General features: G+C 46.5%; 2 protein-coding genes across 7 annotated transcripts in view; one reads left to right on the top strand and one right to left on the bottom strand.

Moving 5' to 3' along the window:
• The window catches only part of Pecam1 (platelet and endothelial cell adhesion molecule 1), a 93,313-nt gene extending 90,620 nt beyond the window's left edge, over positions 1-2,693 (bottom strand). For 2 of the 4 annotated variants that reach the window (XM_031350980.1, XM_031350979.1), the window contains exon 1: positions 2,198-2,693. The gene's annotated coding sequence lies outside the window, so the exon portion shown is untranslated. The remainder of the gene's footprint in view (positions 1-2,197) is intronic. The other 2 variants (XM_031350983.1, XM_031350982.1) reach the window with 1 other exon arrangement.
• A 640-nt stretch (positions 2,694-3,333) lies between these two features.
• Positions 3,334-19,104, top strand: part of Milr1 (mast cell immunoglobulin like receptor 1) — a 16,708-nt gene continuing 937 nt past the window's right edge. The window contains exons 1-6 of one of the 3 annotated variants that reach the window (XM_031352227.1): positions 3,334-3,486; positions 3,728-3,769; positions 6,941-7,228; positions 13,411-13,524; positions 16,582-16,671; positions 17,946-18,014. In XM_031352227.1, coding sequence (XP_031208087.1) covers positions 3,381-3,486; positions 3,728-3,769; positions 6,941-7,228; positions 13,411-13,524; positions 16,582-16,671; positions 17,946-18,014 — 709 coding nt within the window. In that variant the 5' untranslated portion in view covers positions 3,334-3,380. The remainder of the gene's footprint in view (positions 3,487-3,727; positions 3,770-6,940; positions 7,229-13,410; positions 13,525-16,581; positions 16,672-17,945; positions 18,015-19,104) is intronic. The other 2 variants (XM_031352229.1, XM_031352230.1) reach the window with 2 other exon arrangements.

The raw sequence follows: 19,104 nt of genomic DNA on the forward strand, positions 1-19,104 counted from the left end.
AAAAAAAAAAAAAAAAGAAGAAGATCAGTCACTTGTCTGTGTGTCTGTCTGGATTTTAGACAGGTTCTCGATATGTAGCCCAGGCTGGTCAGGAGCTAGACTAGTCTTGAACTTCCAACTTTTTGTCCCACCTTTCTAGCACTGGGATTATAGGTCTTTGCCATCTGGCCTAGCTGTACCCTCCTCCCCTTCCCTCTCCCCCCTCCTCTCTTCCTTTTATTTTTGTCAGACAGTCTCATGTACCCCAGGCTGGCCTTAGACTCAATATGTAGCTGAGGCTGGTGTTGAACTCTTGGCCCTCTTGCCTCTGCCTCCTGATGTCTGGGATTACAGGCCTGTACCCCTGCAGCCAGCTCATGTTCTCTTGCCTTAGTGAGGCAAACAGCCATCACAGCATGAGCCAGCCGAGCATCCCTAATCTGAAAACTTCAGCATCCAAAATGCTCGCAAATCCACATCTTCCCCAGCACGTACGCAACAAGGGGAAAATTAATTCCACCTCATCCCATTCTGGCTTTACTATCAAAAGGCAGGCAACCATGTCAGCAAGGTGACTCAACGGTCCAGTGCTTACTGCTAAGCCTAGCACCTAGTGCTGGAGCCCCAGAACCCGCATGGTAGAAAGGGGAACTGAATCTCACAAATTATTCTCTGATCGCCACATGTATAAAGTGGTATATGCATCCCTACACACACTAAAACTCACACACCCACACACAAAATAAATTACAATGTAGAAAAGAAATGTTTGTTTTGAGGTAGGGTCTTACTGTGTAGTCCTGGCTGCCCTGGGAATCCATAAGCGACCAGGGAGGCCTTGAACTCAAAGAGATCCATCTGCCTCTGCTTCCTAAGCTCTGGAATTAAAGGTCTGAGCCACCATCCTTGGCCGCTCTTCTTTTTTGAGACAGGGTCTTACTATGCAACCTAAGCTAACCTGCACTTTATTATATAGCCCTCACTTGCCTGGAACACACAGTCATCCCCCAGCATCCTCCTCTTATATTCTGGTATTATAGACATGCTTTGTACCCATGGCTACGATATTATCTTTCTCATCTTATTTTCTGTTGCTGTGGTAAAACACTGATCAAAAACAACTTGGGGAACGAAGAGGGTTATTTATCTTCTACCTCCAGGTAACAGCTCAGGGAAGCCATGGCGGGAACCTGGAGGCTGGGACTAAAGCCCAGGCCATGGAGGAGTGCTGCTCGCTCTCTGTGGCTCATTATCTTGTGTGTGTGTGTGTGTGTGTGTGTGTATCTCACTCTGGATCATCTGCTCAGGAGTGACACCACCCACAGTCACTGGGTCCTCCTATATCAATCATCGACATTAAGAAAATGTCGGAGCCGGGTGGTGGTGGCGCACGCCTTTAATCCCAGCACTTGGGAGGCAGAGGCAGGTGGATTTCTGAGTTCGAGACCAGCCTGGTCTTCAGAGTGAGTTCCAGGACAGCCAGGGCTATACAGAGAAACCCTGTCTCGAAAAAAAAAAAAAAGAAAAGAAAAGAAAAGAAAAGAAAATGTTGGGCTGTCGAGATGGCTCAGCGGGTAAGAGCACTGACTGCTCTTCCGAAGGTCCTGGGTTCAGATCCAAGCAACCACATGGTGGGTCAACCACATGGTGGCTCACAACCACCTGTAATGAGATCTGATGCCTTCTTCTGGTGCGTCTGAAGACAACTACAGTGTACAGCTTACACTGGAGCGAGCAGGGCCATCCTGAGTTCAATTCCTACCAGCCACATGATGGCTCATGGCCATCTGTACAGCTACAGTGTACTCATACACATTAAAAAAAAAAAAAAAAAAACCTTTAAAAAAAAAAAGAAAAAATGTCACACATGCAGATGGGTAAACTTGTCTAAATTCCAGTCAATCTGATGAAGAGATTCCCTCAGTTGAAGTTCCCTCCTCCCAAGGTGACTCTCATTTGTGTTAAGCTGACTTAACAAAACAAAACAGAACAAACAAAAAACCAACCCAAGCAGTCCATTTACCATGCACAGTCAGATTCCCCCATTAGGATGCTAGCATTACATGCGTATGGGTTGGATGTGACTCCAGCTGGCCCCCGTTAAGGTGGCCCTCAGGTTTCCTTGTGTGTCATGGAGATTAGAAAAAGAGGACACTGAGGTGATGGAGAGGCAGGAGAGTAGCTGGAGGGTCTTAGAGAGCAGCCTGGTGCTACTTACCTTCAGGGGTGCTGTGAGCAGCTGAAAACAATGCTGCTGAGGCTCTGGTCTGAATCCGCCGACCTGAGGTTAGTGTGCCAAAGGACTCTCTGAGTCCCTCCTCCGATTACCTTCAGGTCTCATGTAGAGAAGATGTAGCTTATACATCTGGAACCTGTCGCTCACTTCATAAGCAGCTAGGAAGTGTGTGTGTGTGTGTGTGTGTGTGTGTGTGTGTGTGTGTGTATGAGAGGGAGAGGGAGAGGGAGGAGAGATGTGGAAGTGTTGATCCCATTGGGTGAGAGTAAAAACACTACCACAATTTTTTGAACCAAATTTGAAGCAAGCAATGCTGGCTAAGACAATGAGCCCTGGCCAGGTCCATCCTTGGGATTCCTGGAGTATGTCACCAAAGTACATTAATCGGAGGTTTATGAAGAAAGGCAAACCTCACAAGGGGTACACATACTTTCCACCTTTGTCCAATCGGGGGCAAGCACACATCCTGACATACTCTCTGCTTAGATACTTCCAGCCTACGTGTGACCAAGCACAGCTGTGCAGTTGGGGCAGCCAAGCTTGTCTAAATCGAAAACAAAGGTTGTGTTACCTTACAGGAACAACAGCAGACAGCATGCCAGGAAGTTAGCTGTGCTTGGGCAGGTGGGGCTCTCATGTTAGAGGCATTTTTCATTTTTCTTTTAAAGATCTCTTTTATTTATTTATTTATTTACTTTGAGCTTTTTTTGAGACAGGTTTTTTTTCTCTGTGTAGCTCTGGCTGTCCTGGAACTCACTTTGTAGACCAGGCTGGCCTCAAACTCAGAAATCTGCCTGCCTCTGCTTCCCAAGTGCTGCGATTAAAGGCGTGTGCCACCACCGCCTGGCAAGATCTCTTAATCATTGTAATTTAAACTTAAAGCATAACTGTAGCATCACAGTATGAGAAGGGAGGGAGAGAGAGATGGGGGGGGGAGAGGGACAGGAGAGGGACAGGGAGAGAGAGAGAATAAAAGATCAGTTATCGCTGATCTTTTTGAGGTCTGAGCAGCTGATGAGCATCTGTTCCAGTAATATGAAGGACAGTTAAACCAACGAGTCACGGGTCCTGTTGAGTAACTTGCTTAAATCCTCTCATTTCCTGCATGCGGTTGGGAAGAGGAATCTTAGAAGCCGGGCCCCACTCTGTAGTCACTCAGTTAACCATGGGCGACGGTGACTCACCCGTGGGCCTCTCTGTCATCTCATTCAAGGGAATGAGGAGCTGGCTGGACAAACTGTTACTCTGGGCTCTTATTCTTTCTATTGCACGTAAGCCTGATTTGGTATTTTAAGAATTGACTCTGGGGTCAGCACTTGCGAGGCAAAGGTAGGTAGGTGAATCTCTGTGGAGCCACCCTGGTCTACACAGAGAGTTTCCGGCCAGCCAGGGCTACCTGGAGTGACCTTGTCTTAAAAAAATGAAGATGAACAAACAAACAAACAAGAATCAGCTCTCAAAATAATCATGTGGGGAATGAGCTTTTTTCTAATCTTCCCTTTTCTCTTTCAGTTCAAAATGCCGCAGTGGATTGTAAGAGAGTGGAAATAAACGGTAAGTTTCATTTCCTGAAGTCATGGGCATCAAAATGGTCAGGTGGCTGACTTTGAAGATGAGTGTTCACTTACAGGGATTTCTGTGTTTTTAGATCAGCAACCAAGAACAGATCCTTTCCATTATCTGCTGCTAGGAGGGGAATGACCTGAGTTTTAGAGAGGGCGTTAATTGTAGCAATTTTTTTTTCCACTTGAAACTTGGCCCCCTGCAAAATCTTAAGATTGTTTTTTATACCATGAAAACCTCCAAACTTCCTTTGTTATCTATCACTTTTAGCTAGAAAACGCTCAGGTAATTTTTGTAAAATTTTACTAATTTATTTGCTTTTGAGGCTGAGTCTCATGTAGCTCAGGCTGGCCTCAAACTCCATTATGTGGCCAAGGCTAGAATAGAACTCCTCAACTCCCAAATTCTGGGATCCAGCCCTCCATGCCCACTCAAAACACCTTTTAAATTAATCCAGGCCACCAATACTATGCCTGGGAAGAACTCTGCCGTGGAGTCAGAGAGCCCTCTCTGCTGCTGAGCCGGGCATGCTGCTGCCCAGCTGCCAACCTGGGCACACAAACTGATGACTTTTGAGGGTGGATTCTTTCATCAGTGAGCAGGAATGGCCCCAATCCTGGCTTTTCTGAAGTCTCTGCAATACATCGATCCTTTGGTGCAAGCTAACCACACAAAGTTGAAAGTGCCATTGTGTGCAACTCATCCTGTCTCCCCTCCCCTTCAGAAGCAGGTAGCTTCTTTCTGCGAACTGTTTGTGATAAGATCTTGTTACATAGCCTAGCACTCACTATGTAGCCGAAGCTGATGTTGAACTCATCAGAATCCTTCTGCTTCAGCCTGTTAAGTCCTGAGTGTGGGCGAGCACACAATGTAGCAGCCTAGATGGACATCTTTGTGTGTGTCTGTGCTGTCAGAGTTTATTGAATAGCAATAAATTCACAGCTATGTCAGTTCTCTTGGCTGTGATTTCTCTTGATAGCTAGCTAGCAGTTAGCAAATACAAGTTCTTTTATCCCAATTTTAAATTTAATATTAACTCTCAGAGCATATATTACACCTTTTTACAGTTAATACACACATGAGTATGTATGTATACCAGCTTTCAGACTGGCTACCAAAGCCACAGCAGATAGAGTTTAAGGAGTTCTACGAGGCCTTACTGAAGGCAGTCTCATGTATCGTAGGCTGGCCTAGAACTCACTAGGTCAGTATAGACTGACCTTAAATTCTCCATCCATCTGCTTCCATCCCCCAAGTCCTGAAATTACAGGAGAAAGAAAGCTGGGGGGGGGGGGTATGGGGCATCCCAGCAGGAGAGCAGAGAAGGGTGTGTCATAGGATTTGAATTAAGGTGTGTTATTTAATGAAAGATTCAAGCTGCAGGTCTGCCCCTGGCTTATAGGAAATGTAATCGACAATAAGAAAATTCGGCAGGTCTTACCTGAAAAGCAGCACAAATGGGGAGTTAAATCCACTGTGAAAGTCAGACAAAAACATAGAGACAGATGTGCGGTAAAGGAATTTTTACCTGGGGAAAAGTGAACGAGACTACAATATGGAACACAGGTGTGTAGACCCGGTGGCCTGAAGAACAAAGGGAAGACTGAGGTTGACTGGGAGGACCACAATTTCCCTAAGGTGTTTGCTTCCTCCTTGAAAAGGGTGTATTGGTTTTCTCACTACTGTGAGAAATGAAAGGTTCAACCAAATATCCGACAGGAAGCAACTGGAGGAAGGGCGGGTCACTTTTCAAGGGGAGATATGGCCCGTGATGGCTGGAGAGTCATGATAGGAGGGACGTGAGTCAGCTGGTCACAGAGCATCCACAGTCCGGAAACAGAGAGAGGTGACTATGGATTGTTAAGATTATCTTTTATTTGCCTGATTTACTTGTCCTCTCTGAGGCTTACTGCTTCAGTCTGCTAACACAGGCCTAGTCCTGGAAGCTTCTAGCCTCCATACAATCTTATCTAGGTCTAGAATGTTTTCAGCCTCTGAGACTTACTGCTGAATAAGATCACTCTTTCTAGCTCTTTCTGAACTCTGGCTGGCTGGTTAACTCAGGTGTTCCAGCTCAAACTCCTCTCCAAGCTGACTGATTCAATCTGGCTCCTCACAGCTTCTTACTGCATTGCTCTGCTTGGCCTCATGCTAACTTTGGCAATATGCTCTAATCTTTGGGCTCCTTCTCATTCTCTGGCTCATTCTGTCTCCACCTGTGTCTAGCTTGTTCTCTCTCTGTAACCTGTCTTACTATAATAACTGTCCCAATAAAACTGCCTCTGAACTCTGTGAACTGAACTGTCCCAAGCTCCACTCTCCTGATTCTCATCTCAAGGTCTCAAGCAAACTGCCTGACTTGAACTCAGAGATCTGCATGCCTCTGTCTCCTGAGTGCTAGGATAAAGGTGTGTACCACTGCGCCTGGACCTCAACTTTTCTTTACCTGAAACTTGCTCTAGAACAGGCTGGCCTTTGTCTGCAAAGGTGTGTCTACATTCCAGCCAGATCACACCGACCTAGAAGGTCTTACGATGTGATCCCTTGCCAGAGCAACCTTGTAGCTGCACTAAAATTCCTGTGTAGTGGATGCTTGACTCATTGTCTCTCTGGTGTCTTTTTTTTAATTCAGTCTGGAGCCGGGCGGTCTGGAGCCAGCCTGGTCTACAGAGTGAGTTCCGGGACAGCCAGAGCTACACAGAGAAACCCTGTCTCGAAAACAAAACAAAACAAAACAAAACAATAATAATTCAGTCTGGGAATCCAGACCTCTGATGGGCCACATACATTCAGGGTGGGTCTTCCCACCTGAGTTAATCCAGTCTACAGCTTTCCTCGAAGACACGCCCTGAGGCAATCTCCTAGGTGATTCTAGACCCTGTAAAGCCTTACAGTACTAACTATACACTCGATCTCATGTAGCCCAGCCTGGCTTTGAACTCCTTGTACTGCTAAGGATAGCTCTGAACTCCTGATCCTTTTGGCTTCCATCTCCCAAGAGCTGGAATTACAGGCATCATGCCTGATCCATCGAAGCTGTGTTCAGGATGAATCCACGACTTTGTTATGTGCACTAGGCAAGCACTCCCCGCACAAGCTGAGGTTCTCATCGTCCTGCCTGGTGGATTTAATGAAGCCTTCTGTGTCATTTTGTCTTCGCAGAATTACCTTCTCCAAATCTGAACTCAAGTATTAATGTGGTCAGGATGGGCCAAAATGTATCTCTGTCTTGTTCCACCAAGAACACATCAGTAGACATCACCTATTCACTCTTTTGGGGTACAAAATACCTAGAGAGCAAGAGAAGAAGAGGGGGAGCTGTGGATTTCCAACTGAGCATCTCCAATGTCAACAAGACAGGCCCCTACAAATGCAAAATCAATGTTTACAATGTTTCCAACGTTTCCAACTCGTCAAAATACAGTCAGGATTTCAACTTCACAATTGCCAGTAAGTGCAGCTGTATACAAGGGAGGCTGGGTGGCCAATGGGACTCTCACCTGTGGTATGAAGGGCCCTTAGAGGTTGTTTTGTTTTGTTTTGTTTTTCGAGACAGGGTTTCTCTGTGTAGCTCTGGCTGTCCTGGAACTCACTCTGTAGACCAGGCTGGCTTCAAACTCATAAATCCACCTGCCTCTGCCTCCCAAGTGCTGGGATTAAAGGCGTGCACCACCACCGCCCAGCCTCCTTGGAGGCTGAAAGCATTCAGTCAAGAGTCTGAGAAGATAGCCATTTAGCCCAACTGAAACAAGCATTCTCCTTTTTTTCTCTTTTAATTTTTCCCCTTCTTTTTATTCCTTATCTGGGCCATCAGTCTAAAAGATGGCACTCCCACATCCGGAGGATCCTCCCTGCTTAGCTAATTCTCTAAACCGGCATTTCACCGATCTTCTAGTCCCTCCCTAACCTAATCAAGATTAGTCAGCCACCAGTCTCCAACGTTCCCTTGAAGCCTGAAGCCTTTCAGCCAGCACCCTTTCTGCCCAGCCATGCCTCATTAGCTCTAGTTTTCTCTCCGTTGTCTTCCCACTCCATGCTTCTAGCCCTGCACCAACAGCCTTGGCTGTGACGACCTTGGGAGAGGGAGAAAGGATCTAAACACATTGTACCTGCAGTCTCCTCAAACCTCAGGAAGAACCATGGTTCTCCAGGTCTACCAGGTGGAGGCCACAGCCACATGTGTCTATGTAAAATTAAATTCAAACCAGTCAAAGAGATAGTAAAGATCCAAGGGCAGGCAAGATGGCTCAACAGGGTAAAGCTGCTTGCTGCGCAAGCCTGAGTTCCATCCTTGGAACTCAAGTGGAAGGAGAGAGCTGAGTCCACAGAGTTGTTCTCTGACCTCCACATGCATGCTGTGGTATGTGCATCGATGCATGTCTGCTCCAGTGCTTGGACACATTTGTACACACACACATATGCATTGTACAGGTGCATGCATGCACACACTAATAACTAATAGATACATTTATAAATATTCAATACAGGAGGCTGGAGAGCTGGCTCTTCCAGAGGTCCTGAGTTCAATTCCCAGCAACCACATGGTGGCTCACAACCATTTGTAATGGGATCTGATGCCCTCTTCTGGTGTAGACACCTACAATGTACTCATACATATAGATAAAGAAAAAATTCAACACACTACAGGGTTGGGCACACCTTTAATCCCAGCCCTAGAGAGGCAGAGGCAGGTGGATTCCATGAGTTTAAGGCCAGCCTGGTCTCCTTAGCTATTTCCAGGCTAGCCAGAGCTACATACTGAGACACCCTCACACGATAAATAAATAAAACTACTTCAAGGCCACAGTCTTGTCACACTTCTAGTGTGCAAGAGTCAAGGTGCCTGGTACCTGCATACAGGATAGCACAGGCAGAGATCACGTCCACCACTACAGAAAGTTTTGTAAGATGGAAAGACAGGTCAATGGCTCTCAGTTTTAGGGTGCAAATGTCTAGTTCTAATCTGACACAGCAGGGGGTAATCTCCCCAGAGGTGTGCTTAGAAGACGAGTGTGTCGATCACTTGTTTGTTGCTGTGGCAAATCACCTGAAGGAAGGAAGAGCTGAGGGCTCACAGTTTCTACTAACAGCCCATCCTGACAGGAGTCAGGGACCATATAGCAGCAGGAATGGGAGGGGGCTGGTAGTTACATTTCATCCACATATAGGAACAGAGAGAGAGGGAGAGAGAGGGAGAGAGAGAGAGAGGGAGAGAGATGAATTCTTGTGCTCACTTTTCTCTTTATTTTTTTTAAGATTTTATTATTATTATTATTATTATTATTATTATTATTATTATTATTATTGGGGTTTTTTTGAGACAGAGTTTCTCTGTATAGCCCTGGCTGTCCTGGAAGTCACTTTGTAGACCAGGCTGGCCTCGAACTCAGAAATCCACTTGCCTCTGCCTCCCAAGTGCTGGGATTAAAGGCATGCACCACCACCGCCCAGCTAAAGATTTATTTATTTATTATGTATGTATCATTCTGTCTGCATGTATGCCTGTAGGCCAGAAGAGGGCACCAGATCTCATTATAGATGGTTTGTGAGCCACCATGTGATTGCTGGAAATTGAACTCAGGACCTCTGGAAGAACAGACAGTGCTTTTAACCTCTGAGCCATTTCTCCAGCTCTCTATCTTTTATTTTTAAATTTTAGTAATTATCACTATTTTTTAGACACAGTCTGATTATGTAGCCTTTACTAGCCTGGAACTCACTATGTAGACCAGCTGGTCTCAGACTCACAGACATCCATCTGCCTCTGCTAGGGTTAAAGGAGCGCCCGACAGAGCTACATTCTCTCTCTTATTCATTCTGGGCCTTGTCCCATGGGAGGATACCGGCCACACTCAGGGTGGGGCAGTCCCCCTCAGTTCACCTAATCTATATAACCTCTCACAACTTGCCCAGACATTTGAGTTCTAGGGTGTTCTAGCTCTGATCAAGTTGAAACCACTGTTAGCCAGCTCAGCCAGAAGTACAGGATTTTTTTGCAGCAGTTTTATGCTACAGGCTCCAGGTGACAGGGCATGAACTAAGTGGTGACTGGGGCTGTCATAGGAATGAGTGGAGAAAGGAAACCCAACACAAGGCCTGGAGCTGGGATGTGGTGCAGTGCGGACCAGTGGCTTAACATATATTCCTCTACCCTACTGGTAAGGCTGCCAAGCCTACATTCTTGTGACATACATATGTGACCCTCCTGGAGTTTGTTCAAGTGACATACTGTCTTATCAAGCATGATCATCTTCCATGAAGTCTCACAGATCCATCTCTAGTGACTGTCTTCTTGGAGTAGGCACTTGCTTGTTGTTAACTTTTGGTGCTTCCAGGACATCGGTGACACCTAAGACATGGTCACCTGCCCAGCCCCATCAGGGCAGATGGTTGTTGACATAAACACAAGTTCCATAATCATGGATTCACTAATCAGCTTAGGTTAGAGGAACAGGGTGCACCACACCCTGGCTTACATTGATTGGTTGCTGCCCTCATAAAGGGCCTCTGGTCTAGGGGGAAGACACAAAACCCAAACACATGGCTCACAAGCTAGGCCAGGCTATTGTAAGGGAAAAGGCACAGTGTGGAGAAAGGTAAGGCATGAAGAAATACCACCTGGGTAAGGTACCGGGGCCTGTCCAAGGTGCTGGAAAGATGAGCAGGAGCTAGCTGTATGGGGAGACTGGTTGAGGTCCTTGGCATGTCCAGAGCTCCAGCTTGAGAGAGAAACGGGAGGGAGGGGGGGTCAAGGCAGTTGAAGGTCAAGGGTGTCACGTTTAGAGGGCACGGAGTAGTGGGTGGAGTGATGAGTTTGAGGCTAACCTGGACTACACGAGACTCTACAGCAGGGGTAGGGGTGAGGCTATCGCTCTGCAGTTAGTCTGCTATTTGCCAGCTCTGTGACCTTGCATTCCTTCCCCAAGCCCCCTTTGGAAGTAGTCTCTCAAGTAGCCTAGGCTGGCTCTATACTCACACATGTAGCCAAGGATAACCCTGACTCCTGATTCTCCTAGCTCTATTTTCCAAGTTCTGGGATTACAGGTATGTGCCACTTTCTTCCAGCTTTGGGGCAATTTGTAACATTTTGAAGCATAATCAGTTCATGTCTGGACCCTAGAGACTATTCTAAGGGTCATGTAAAACCATGTGTGTAACATGACACATGACGGGTGAGCCATCCTTCCTTATAGTGTTTTTGTTAAGGAACCACATAACATATCATATTGCTGGATTCTTCCAAAACATAGAGTAAAGGGAGCTGGAGAGATGGATAAGAATACTTACTCATCTACTAGAGGATCCAGGTTCAAGTCTCAGCACCCACACATAGTGCCACACCATTGCCCGGCAGTTTGTTTATTCTTAAGAATTACTACTATTAAAAATTTATTTAAACCCATAAATGTGTCAAACACATACAATAAAATAAATCTAGGCAGCACTTGAGAGGCAGAGTCAGGCAGATCTCTGTGAGTTTGAGGCCAGCTTGGTCCATGGGGTTTCAGGACATCCAAGTCTATACAGAGAGACCCTGTCTCAAAAAATGAAAATGAATATATATAAATGAAGGCCGGGCAGTGGTGGTGCACACCTTTAATCCCAGCACTTGGGAGGCAGAGGCAGGTGGATTTCTGAGTTTGAGGACAGCCTGGTCTACAGAGTGAGTTCTAGGATAGCCAGGGTTACACAGAGAAACCCTGTCTCGAAAAAACAAACAAAACAAAACAAAACAAAACAAAAACAAACAAACAAAAAAAACAAACCCCAAAAAACTAGTTATAGAAAAAGAGTAGAACTTGACAGTAGACCAGAGTCCTGTATTTCCTGTTCTGACTTTCTCTTGCACCAATTTAGCAACGCCACTTCTGCTCTTTAGAGGAAGCCAAACTACTTGTGCAACTGAATTCTATAAATGAACACAGGGTTAGAAAAAACCAATACTTTGGGGCCCTGAATGAGCCAACTCTCCACTGCACACTTGGAACTGGTTGGGTGACAGTCATATCCATGGCTCAGTGACTGGGGGCAATTGCCACCAAGTCTGAAGATCTGAGTTTGCTCCCTGGGACCCACATGGTGGGAAGAATCAACTCCCATAACTTGTCTTCTGACTTCTACATGCATAGTTTCCATGGCTTTTACATGCATATAAGTGGGTGTCATGGCTCTTCCTGGTTGTCAACCACATCTGGAATGAACTACAATCCAGGATTGGAGGGGACACCTGGGATTCAGAATACTTACTCATCTTCTAGAGGATCCAGGTTGAGGCTGGAAGACAATTTTTGACCTGGATCTTGACATGGAGATCTTGAGACATAGTAGTCATGAAAAGCTTAGGCCCAGGCAAGGTAGTCCACCCCTTAAATCCCAGGAGACTGAGGCAAGGAGATCTCTGAGTTCAAGGTCAGCCCGAGGCAAAGCAAGTTCCAGATCTAGACCTGGTGGTACACACTTTAATTTGGGCCACATCTGCTGAAGGCCTCCATAAGGACATTGGAAGAAGGAAGATTCGCTCCTTTTCCCTGCTTGCACTTACTCACCAGCACATCTGTTGGAACCTTCTACAGAAGAGCAGATGAAACGGCTAGCCTCCTGGGACTGAGCAACTGCTAGATTCCTGGACTTCCCATCCACAGCTAAAAATGGGCTTGTTGGATTACAGACTGTAAGATATCACAATACATTTCCTTACTATATAGAGACATTCCATAGGGTCTGTGACTCTAGAGAACCCTGACTAATCCAGTGGGCATATGGATACGCACTAAAATGCACTTTTGATAGTAGTCATTCTTTTTTTAAGGATTTATTTATTTTATGTATACGAGTACACACTGTAACTGTATAGATAGTTGTCAGCCTTCATCTGGTTGTTGGGAATTGACTTTAGAACTTCTGCTCACTCGGGTCGGCCGTGCTCAGCTACACCAGCTACGATCACTCCTGTAGACCCCACTTGCTCAGGCCCAAAGATTTATTTATTATACATAAGTACACTGTAATTGTCTTCAGACACACCAGAAGAAGGCATCAGATCTCATTACGGGGTGGTTGTGAGCCACCATGTGGTTGCTGGGATTTGAACTCAGGGCCCTTCAGAAAAGCAGTCAGTGCTCTTAACCACTGAGCCATCTCTCCAGCCTACTAACAGTGATAGTAGTCATTGTTAAGAGTAAACAAACTAGCCGGGCAGTGGTGGAGCACGCCTTTGATTCCAGCACTTGGGAGGCAGAGGCAGGCAGATTTCTGAGTTCAAGGCCAGTCTGGTCTACAGAGTGAGTTCCAGGACAGCCAAGGCTACACAGAGAAACCCTGTCTTCAAAAAAAAAAAAAAAACAGAGGTGGCAACTAGAAATTGCTCAGTAAACACCAGTGCCTGTCTTACAGGGTCCTAGCCGTGCTGTGAGGGATCCAACCATGAAGTGCTGGGCTGCTCTGTGATGCCCATGGGGAAGGGAGGCTCGAGGGTATGACTGTAAGAACCCCAGTTCCCCAGTAAGGGAACTCTCATGAGTTGCTGGGATCTCAGATACACAGTGTGCTGGTGAACCCAGGTGACAGCCATGTTGGCCTTCCCTAGAGAACAAGGAAGCCAGTGGTGACTTATGAATACTGTTTTCTTACAGAAGATGAGAGCTGCCCTTCATGTCGACTGGCACTGTTGCTCCCAGGGGTGTTACTGGGGCTTCTGGTAATATTCCTAGTTCTGGCTTTTTTGATTCATCTAAAATACAAGAAAGGTAGGTTCTCCCTGCTATGCTCCTGTGCTGTTCCCACTCAGCAGGGCAGAGGGGGAAGGGAAGTCTGGTGGTGGTGGCACACACTCAGGCAGAGGCAGGTGGATCTCTGAGTTGGAGGTCAGCCTGGTCTACAGAACAAGTTCCAGGACAGCCAGAGCTACACAGAGAAACCCTGTCTCAAAAAACCAGAGAGGGCTGGAGAGATGGCTCAGTGGTTAAGAGCACTGACTGTTCTTCCAAAGGTCCTGAGTTCAAATTCCAGCAACCACATCAATCTGTATGTAATGAGATCTGATGCCCTCTTCTGGAGGGTCTGAAGACAGCTACAGTGTACTTACATATAATAAATAAATAAATCTTAAAAAAAAAAAAAAAAAAAACAGAGAGAGAGAGAGAGAGAGAGATTAAGAGTTGAACAGACCAGGTTGGGCAGTGATGGCATACGCCTTTAATCCCAGCACTTGGGAGGCAGAGGCAGGTGGATTTCTGAGTTGGAGGCCAGCTTGGTCTACAGAGTGAGTTCCAGGACAGCCAGGGCTACACAGAGAAACCCTGTCTCAAACAAACAAACAAACAAACAAACAAACAAACAAACAAACAAAAAGAGTTGAACAGATGGACTTCATGAGGTTCACAGGGCACTACTGTAGCTGCCATCTGAAAATCATTGATAATTTTTGTACTCTTAAAGTCTGCCTGGCTGGCAGAACTCACAGTGATGCTCCAGCCTCAGCTTCAGAGTGCAGGTTGGCACCACTACTTCCAGCTTATATGTTTTCTGAGTCTGGGTCTCTTGCAGCTGGGATGGCCTCAGACTCACCGTGCACTTGAGGATGCCTTGACTTCTGGTCCTTCTGCCTTCGCATCCCTAGGGCTGGGACCCCAAGCACATGTTCCTGCACCCAATTTGTGTGTCAGTAGGGATAAGAGCTAGAGCTTCCTGCAGGCAAGACTCTACCAGCTGAACCCTAGACTGTCTGCATAACGTTATGCTGAAACAGACACACTGTGAGAGCTTTGCTATTCTATTCCACCATCTTTCTGTTTTCTTTTACTGTGTGAGGCCCCGTCCGGTGCTGAACAACATCTCCTCCCAGTCACAAGCTGAGCTCCTGCTTCAGCTAGTTCATCTGTGTGTGTGACAGTCACACTTATCTCTGTTGTGAGGCCATCTGTAAGGCCGCACCCGCCTTTGTCAACTTCCCAGGCTGAAACCCTAGGCCCATGAGATGGTTCCTCATTCTGTTCGCCTGCTCTGTAACCACATTGTGCTTTTCTGTCTCTACAGACAGGACTGTTCTAGGATTTCATTTGAGTGAAACTGTAGTCGTCTTGTTTTATTTTGTGACAGGGTCTCCTGTATCCCAGGCTGACCTTCAATTCACTATGCAGTTAGGATAACCTTGAACTTCTGGTCCTCCTGAGTGGTTGGACTACAGGTCTGCAGAATGAGCTCAGGGCCCCCTGCTTGCTTGGCAAGGGCTCTACCAGCTGCGCCATACCCCCCAGGGCCTGGGCTCTGGTGGTTGGTTTCCTTTGCATATCAGAATATCTTTCTTTTTTAGGCTGGGGAACCATCTGGGCTGTGTGAAAGCCTCATGTCATTTCCCCACCCTGGTCCCCATGCTTGGGTTATTCTGTCTTCAGGCCACTGTAAACAATGCTGCTGTGCACATGTGGTGTGTGTGTGTGTGTGTGTGTGTGTGTGTGTGTGTAATACTGTTTATAACTAGAGGCTTCTGACATTCACTGCATTGCATGTAGTTGGTCCAAAGCAGAAGCCCCTCAAAGGGCAGAGCCTTCCACTTCTCAGCTACCTCCCAGGGAGCTGGGTGTGTGAAGTCAAAGGGCAACGTCTCTATTTTCCCACTTGACCTACTATAGGGACAGCACACCTTCACTGTCTGGGTAGAAGGCTTTCCCTGCTCACCTCTGAGCCCTTCTCTGGTAAAGATTTCAAAGTGGCCCTTTCCCTGGGCACACTTGTGTGGAGAAATATCTAGATTTGCACAAAATAACATTTGTGTCTCAAGCACACAGGTGCCAAGGTGAGGGCTGTAGGGTACCGGGCACCTTTGCTTCTCTGGGCCTCTGCTTCTTGGCCTGTGGAATAGGGCTCTGGAGATGCTGTCTGAATTAATAAGACTCGTTCACAGATGCCTGGCCCCCCTGCTCCCTCCATTTCTACACGGATAAAGGTCACAGAGGGCAGCACTCAGCTGATTGAAAAGCAGTGGTGTGGCCCCTGCTTAGCTTACACAGACCCAGCACTGACTCCAGGACAACCCCATACTCCAAAACCCCTATTTAACCCAGCTTCTCAAACATCTCAACCAGGAAATCACCCCGAGTTTTTGTCAAAGTGCCATTAAGATGTTTGATTTCGCTGGGCTGTGGTGGCACATGCCTTTAATCCCAGCACTTGGGAGGCAGAGGCAGGCGGATTTCTGAGTTCGAGGCCAGCCTGGTCTACAGAGTGAGTTCCAGGACAGCCAGGGATACACAGAGAGACCCTGTCTTGAAAAACAAAACAGAACAAAAAAAAAGTTTGATTTCAGCTAGGTAGTGGTGAAACATGCTGCTAATCTCAGTATTTGGGAGGCAGAGGCAGGCAGATCTCTGAGAGTTCAAGGCCAGCCTTGTGTACTAAGTGAGTTTTGGGACAGCCAGGGCTACACAGAGAAACCCTACCTCAGAAAAACAAAACCAACCAATCAAAAAAACAATTTTTGATTCCTGCTGACATAGAGCTTACTCATCTCTTGAAGATAACTCAAAGCCCTCTACCTTTCAAGAAGGAAAGAAAATGTGTCCATTTCCACTATGATACACGGGCTAAGGCCTCCCAGGGCCCGGTCAGGAGGACCCTGAATTGAAGAGGCATCAGTGCTATATAGAAACCTATGTTCTTTTTCCCCCTCATTAGTTGAGGCCACTGGCATGTTACTTAGAATCATGAAAGATTCTTCCCCTTAGCAGAGAAGACAGGAAAACATGTCTAAATAACTCAACATAATGATTATATGTCTTGTTTTGTGGGGGGGGGGGGGGGAGCAGGAAAGACTCTGAGAGAGAATGAGTCCAAAGGTTCTGAAGATGCGCCTACTCAAAGCGAGCTGTATGCAAACGTCTGCAAAACTCAGACAGGTAAAGGGCCTTGCCGGCTGCTTCGAGCAGTTTGGTTGGTTGGCGGGTTTGGGGGTGACTGTACACATGGCACTGGGACTTGACTCTAAGGTGTCCACGCATGCTAGATAAGTACTCTATACAGCACTGGTTATTTAAAACAAATAAAATAATTCTCCAGAAACACAAGCTTTAAAAAAAAAAAAAGAAAGAAAAAGGAAGTGAGATTATAGAGAATCACATCTGCCTCCCATCTCTGCCTCCTGTCTCCCATCTTACCGTCCAGGGTCTGCGGCCAGTGTTCAGAGCTCCTCTCAGACTTGTTACCAGTGGGTCATTCTATCCTTTGATTTTTTTTCATATTTTAGAGATGACTTTATTTGAGCTTGGGATTTGACTTTATTTGAGCTCTATCCCAAAGTCTCTTGTGATCATTGTTTAAAGAAGTTTATGTTGTTCATTTGTTTTCTTTTCAGAGTCATGTCAAGCAGCCCAGACTGCCTTTGAACTTGTAACCGTCTAGCCTTGGCCTCTCAAGTGCTAGGATCACAGGCCTATGATACTATGTCCAACAAACTACTCTTTTAAATATCTATTTTGACAACAAATGAAAACTATATTAGCATCTAGCCTAGGCTAGCTTTGTACTCACTGTGTAGCCCAGGATGGCCTCAAACTCCTAGCAATCCTTCTAATTCCTAGGGTTACCAATGTGAGTTCGTGTGTCATCTTTGCAGAGAGATCATGAAAATCTTTCTGTGTCTTCCTTTCTTAGTCTGTGTGCTGCAGAATTGAGCCCATCTCATTTTTGTTTGCTGGATTGTCTTTTGAAATGCTTGGGATCCAATCCAGGGTTCTCCCTGTGCCAGCCGAGTGCTAGAGAAAACGAGCGTACATAAAACTGCTCCCTTAGCGATTTGCAAGGTTGCAGTATTTTGTGATGATCTAGAGTCACCAAACGGTTCAATATTTGGTCAATTATCAGAGCAGACATTGTATGTTGGATGCTTCATGGTGGAAGGGCCCAGCTAACAGGGGTCTCCGATCTAGTCAGCCCCTCAGAGCCCTAGGCACGCTCTGAGTACTGAGTAAGCCCTGATACACCAGCACCAGCTCTAGTTTCTGGCACTTCCATCTTGCCAAGCAGGAGCCTGGGTCAGACTGGGAATGACATGTTTCCACAACCCCAAAGGGAACGTGCTCAGTGCTCAGTCTAGGCCCCAGGCCACTGCACTCCTGTGGTCAGAGGATCCAAGACCTGGCCCAGTAACACTTATGCCCTGTCTTTTGTCCAGGGGCAGAACAACCCCAAGAGATACATTACGCCATTCCAGTCTTTAAGGAGTCGGCACCCACGGAACAAGGTGAGTCATGATGGGACAAGAGACGCTGCAGCAATGACACAAGAGTGCCCGAGACATCACTGTGAGCAGGGGTTTTGTATCTACAGATGGGGTATTGTATCTACATTGTGGACTCCAGGCTTCCAGCAAGTCAACAGTAATCAATCACAGCTCCCACTAACGTAATTAATGTAATTGTGATATAGTCACAATGACTGATATAGGAGTGGGTGGAGGGGAAAGCAGGGTAGGACTATCCTTTAAATACCACCAAGGCAGGCTGGAGAAATGGCTTCACATTTATGAGCGTGTACTGTGTACCAGAGGACCCGAGTTCACATCCCAGCACTCATGTCCAGTGGCTTATGACCACTTGTACCTTCAGCACTGGAGGCATCTGTGCCTCTGGTCTCCGTGGGTGTCTATGCTCACATGTACATACCCCCCCCCATTAGTTAAAATTAAAATAAAATCTCCTTTTTTCTTCTGGGCTTTTCAAGGCAGGGTTTTCTATGTGTAGCTCTGGTAGACCAGGCTGGTCTCAAACTCAGAAAGAGTTCCCAACACTCTGAGAGGCAGAGGCAGGCAGATCTCTGTAAGTTTGAAGCTAGCCTGGTCTACAGAGTGAGTTCCAGGACAGCCAGGGTTACCCAGAGAAACCCTGTCTTGAAAACATAAACAAACAAACAGAAATAAAATCTCAAGAACAACAAGCCAATACCACACACACACAATTCCCCAGTAGAGCATGCAGGGTCACTACTAAAACATTTTCAAGAAGAAATTAGTGCTGGGGAGGGACAAGGCTCCGGGGCTGAGAGCACTTATCTGCCTCACTTGCATGAGGACTTGAGTTTGGATCCTGAGCTCTTGTGCAAAAAAGCTGGGTGTGGCTCTGCTTGGGCCTGTGAGATTCCGAGTTGCGGAGACTTCTGGGGCTCAGTGGCATCCAGCCTAGTTTCAGGTTTAGTGAAAGACCCTTATCACGAAAAAATAAGGCAGGAAGTGATACAGCAGGAAATGTAATGGCCTCCTGTGGCCTCCATGACCCCCCATATATATATTACACACACACACACACACACACACACACACACACACACACACACAG

This window comes from Mastomys coucha, unplaced genomic scaffold (assembly GCF_008632895.1).
Source record: "Mastomys coucha isolate ucsf_1 unplaced genomic scaffold, UCSF_Mcou_1 pScaffold5, whole genome shotgun sequence".
NCBI lineage: Eukaryota > Metazoa > Chordata > Mammalia > Rodentia > Muridae > Mastomys > Mastomys coucha.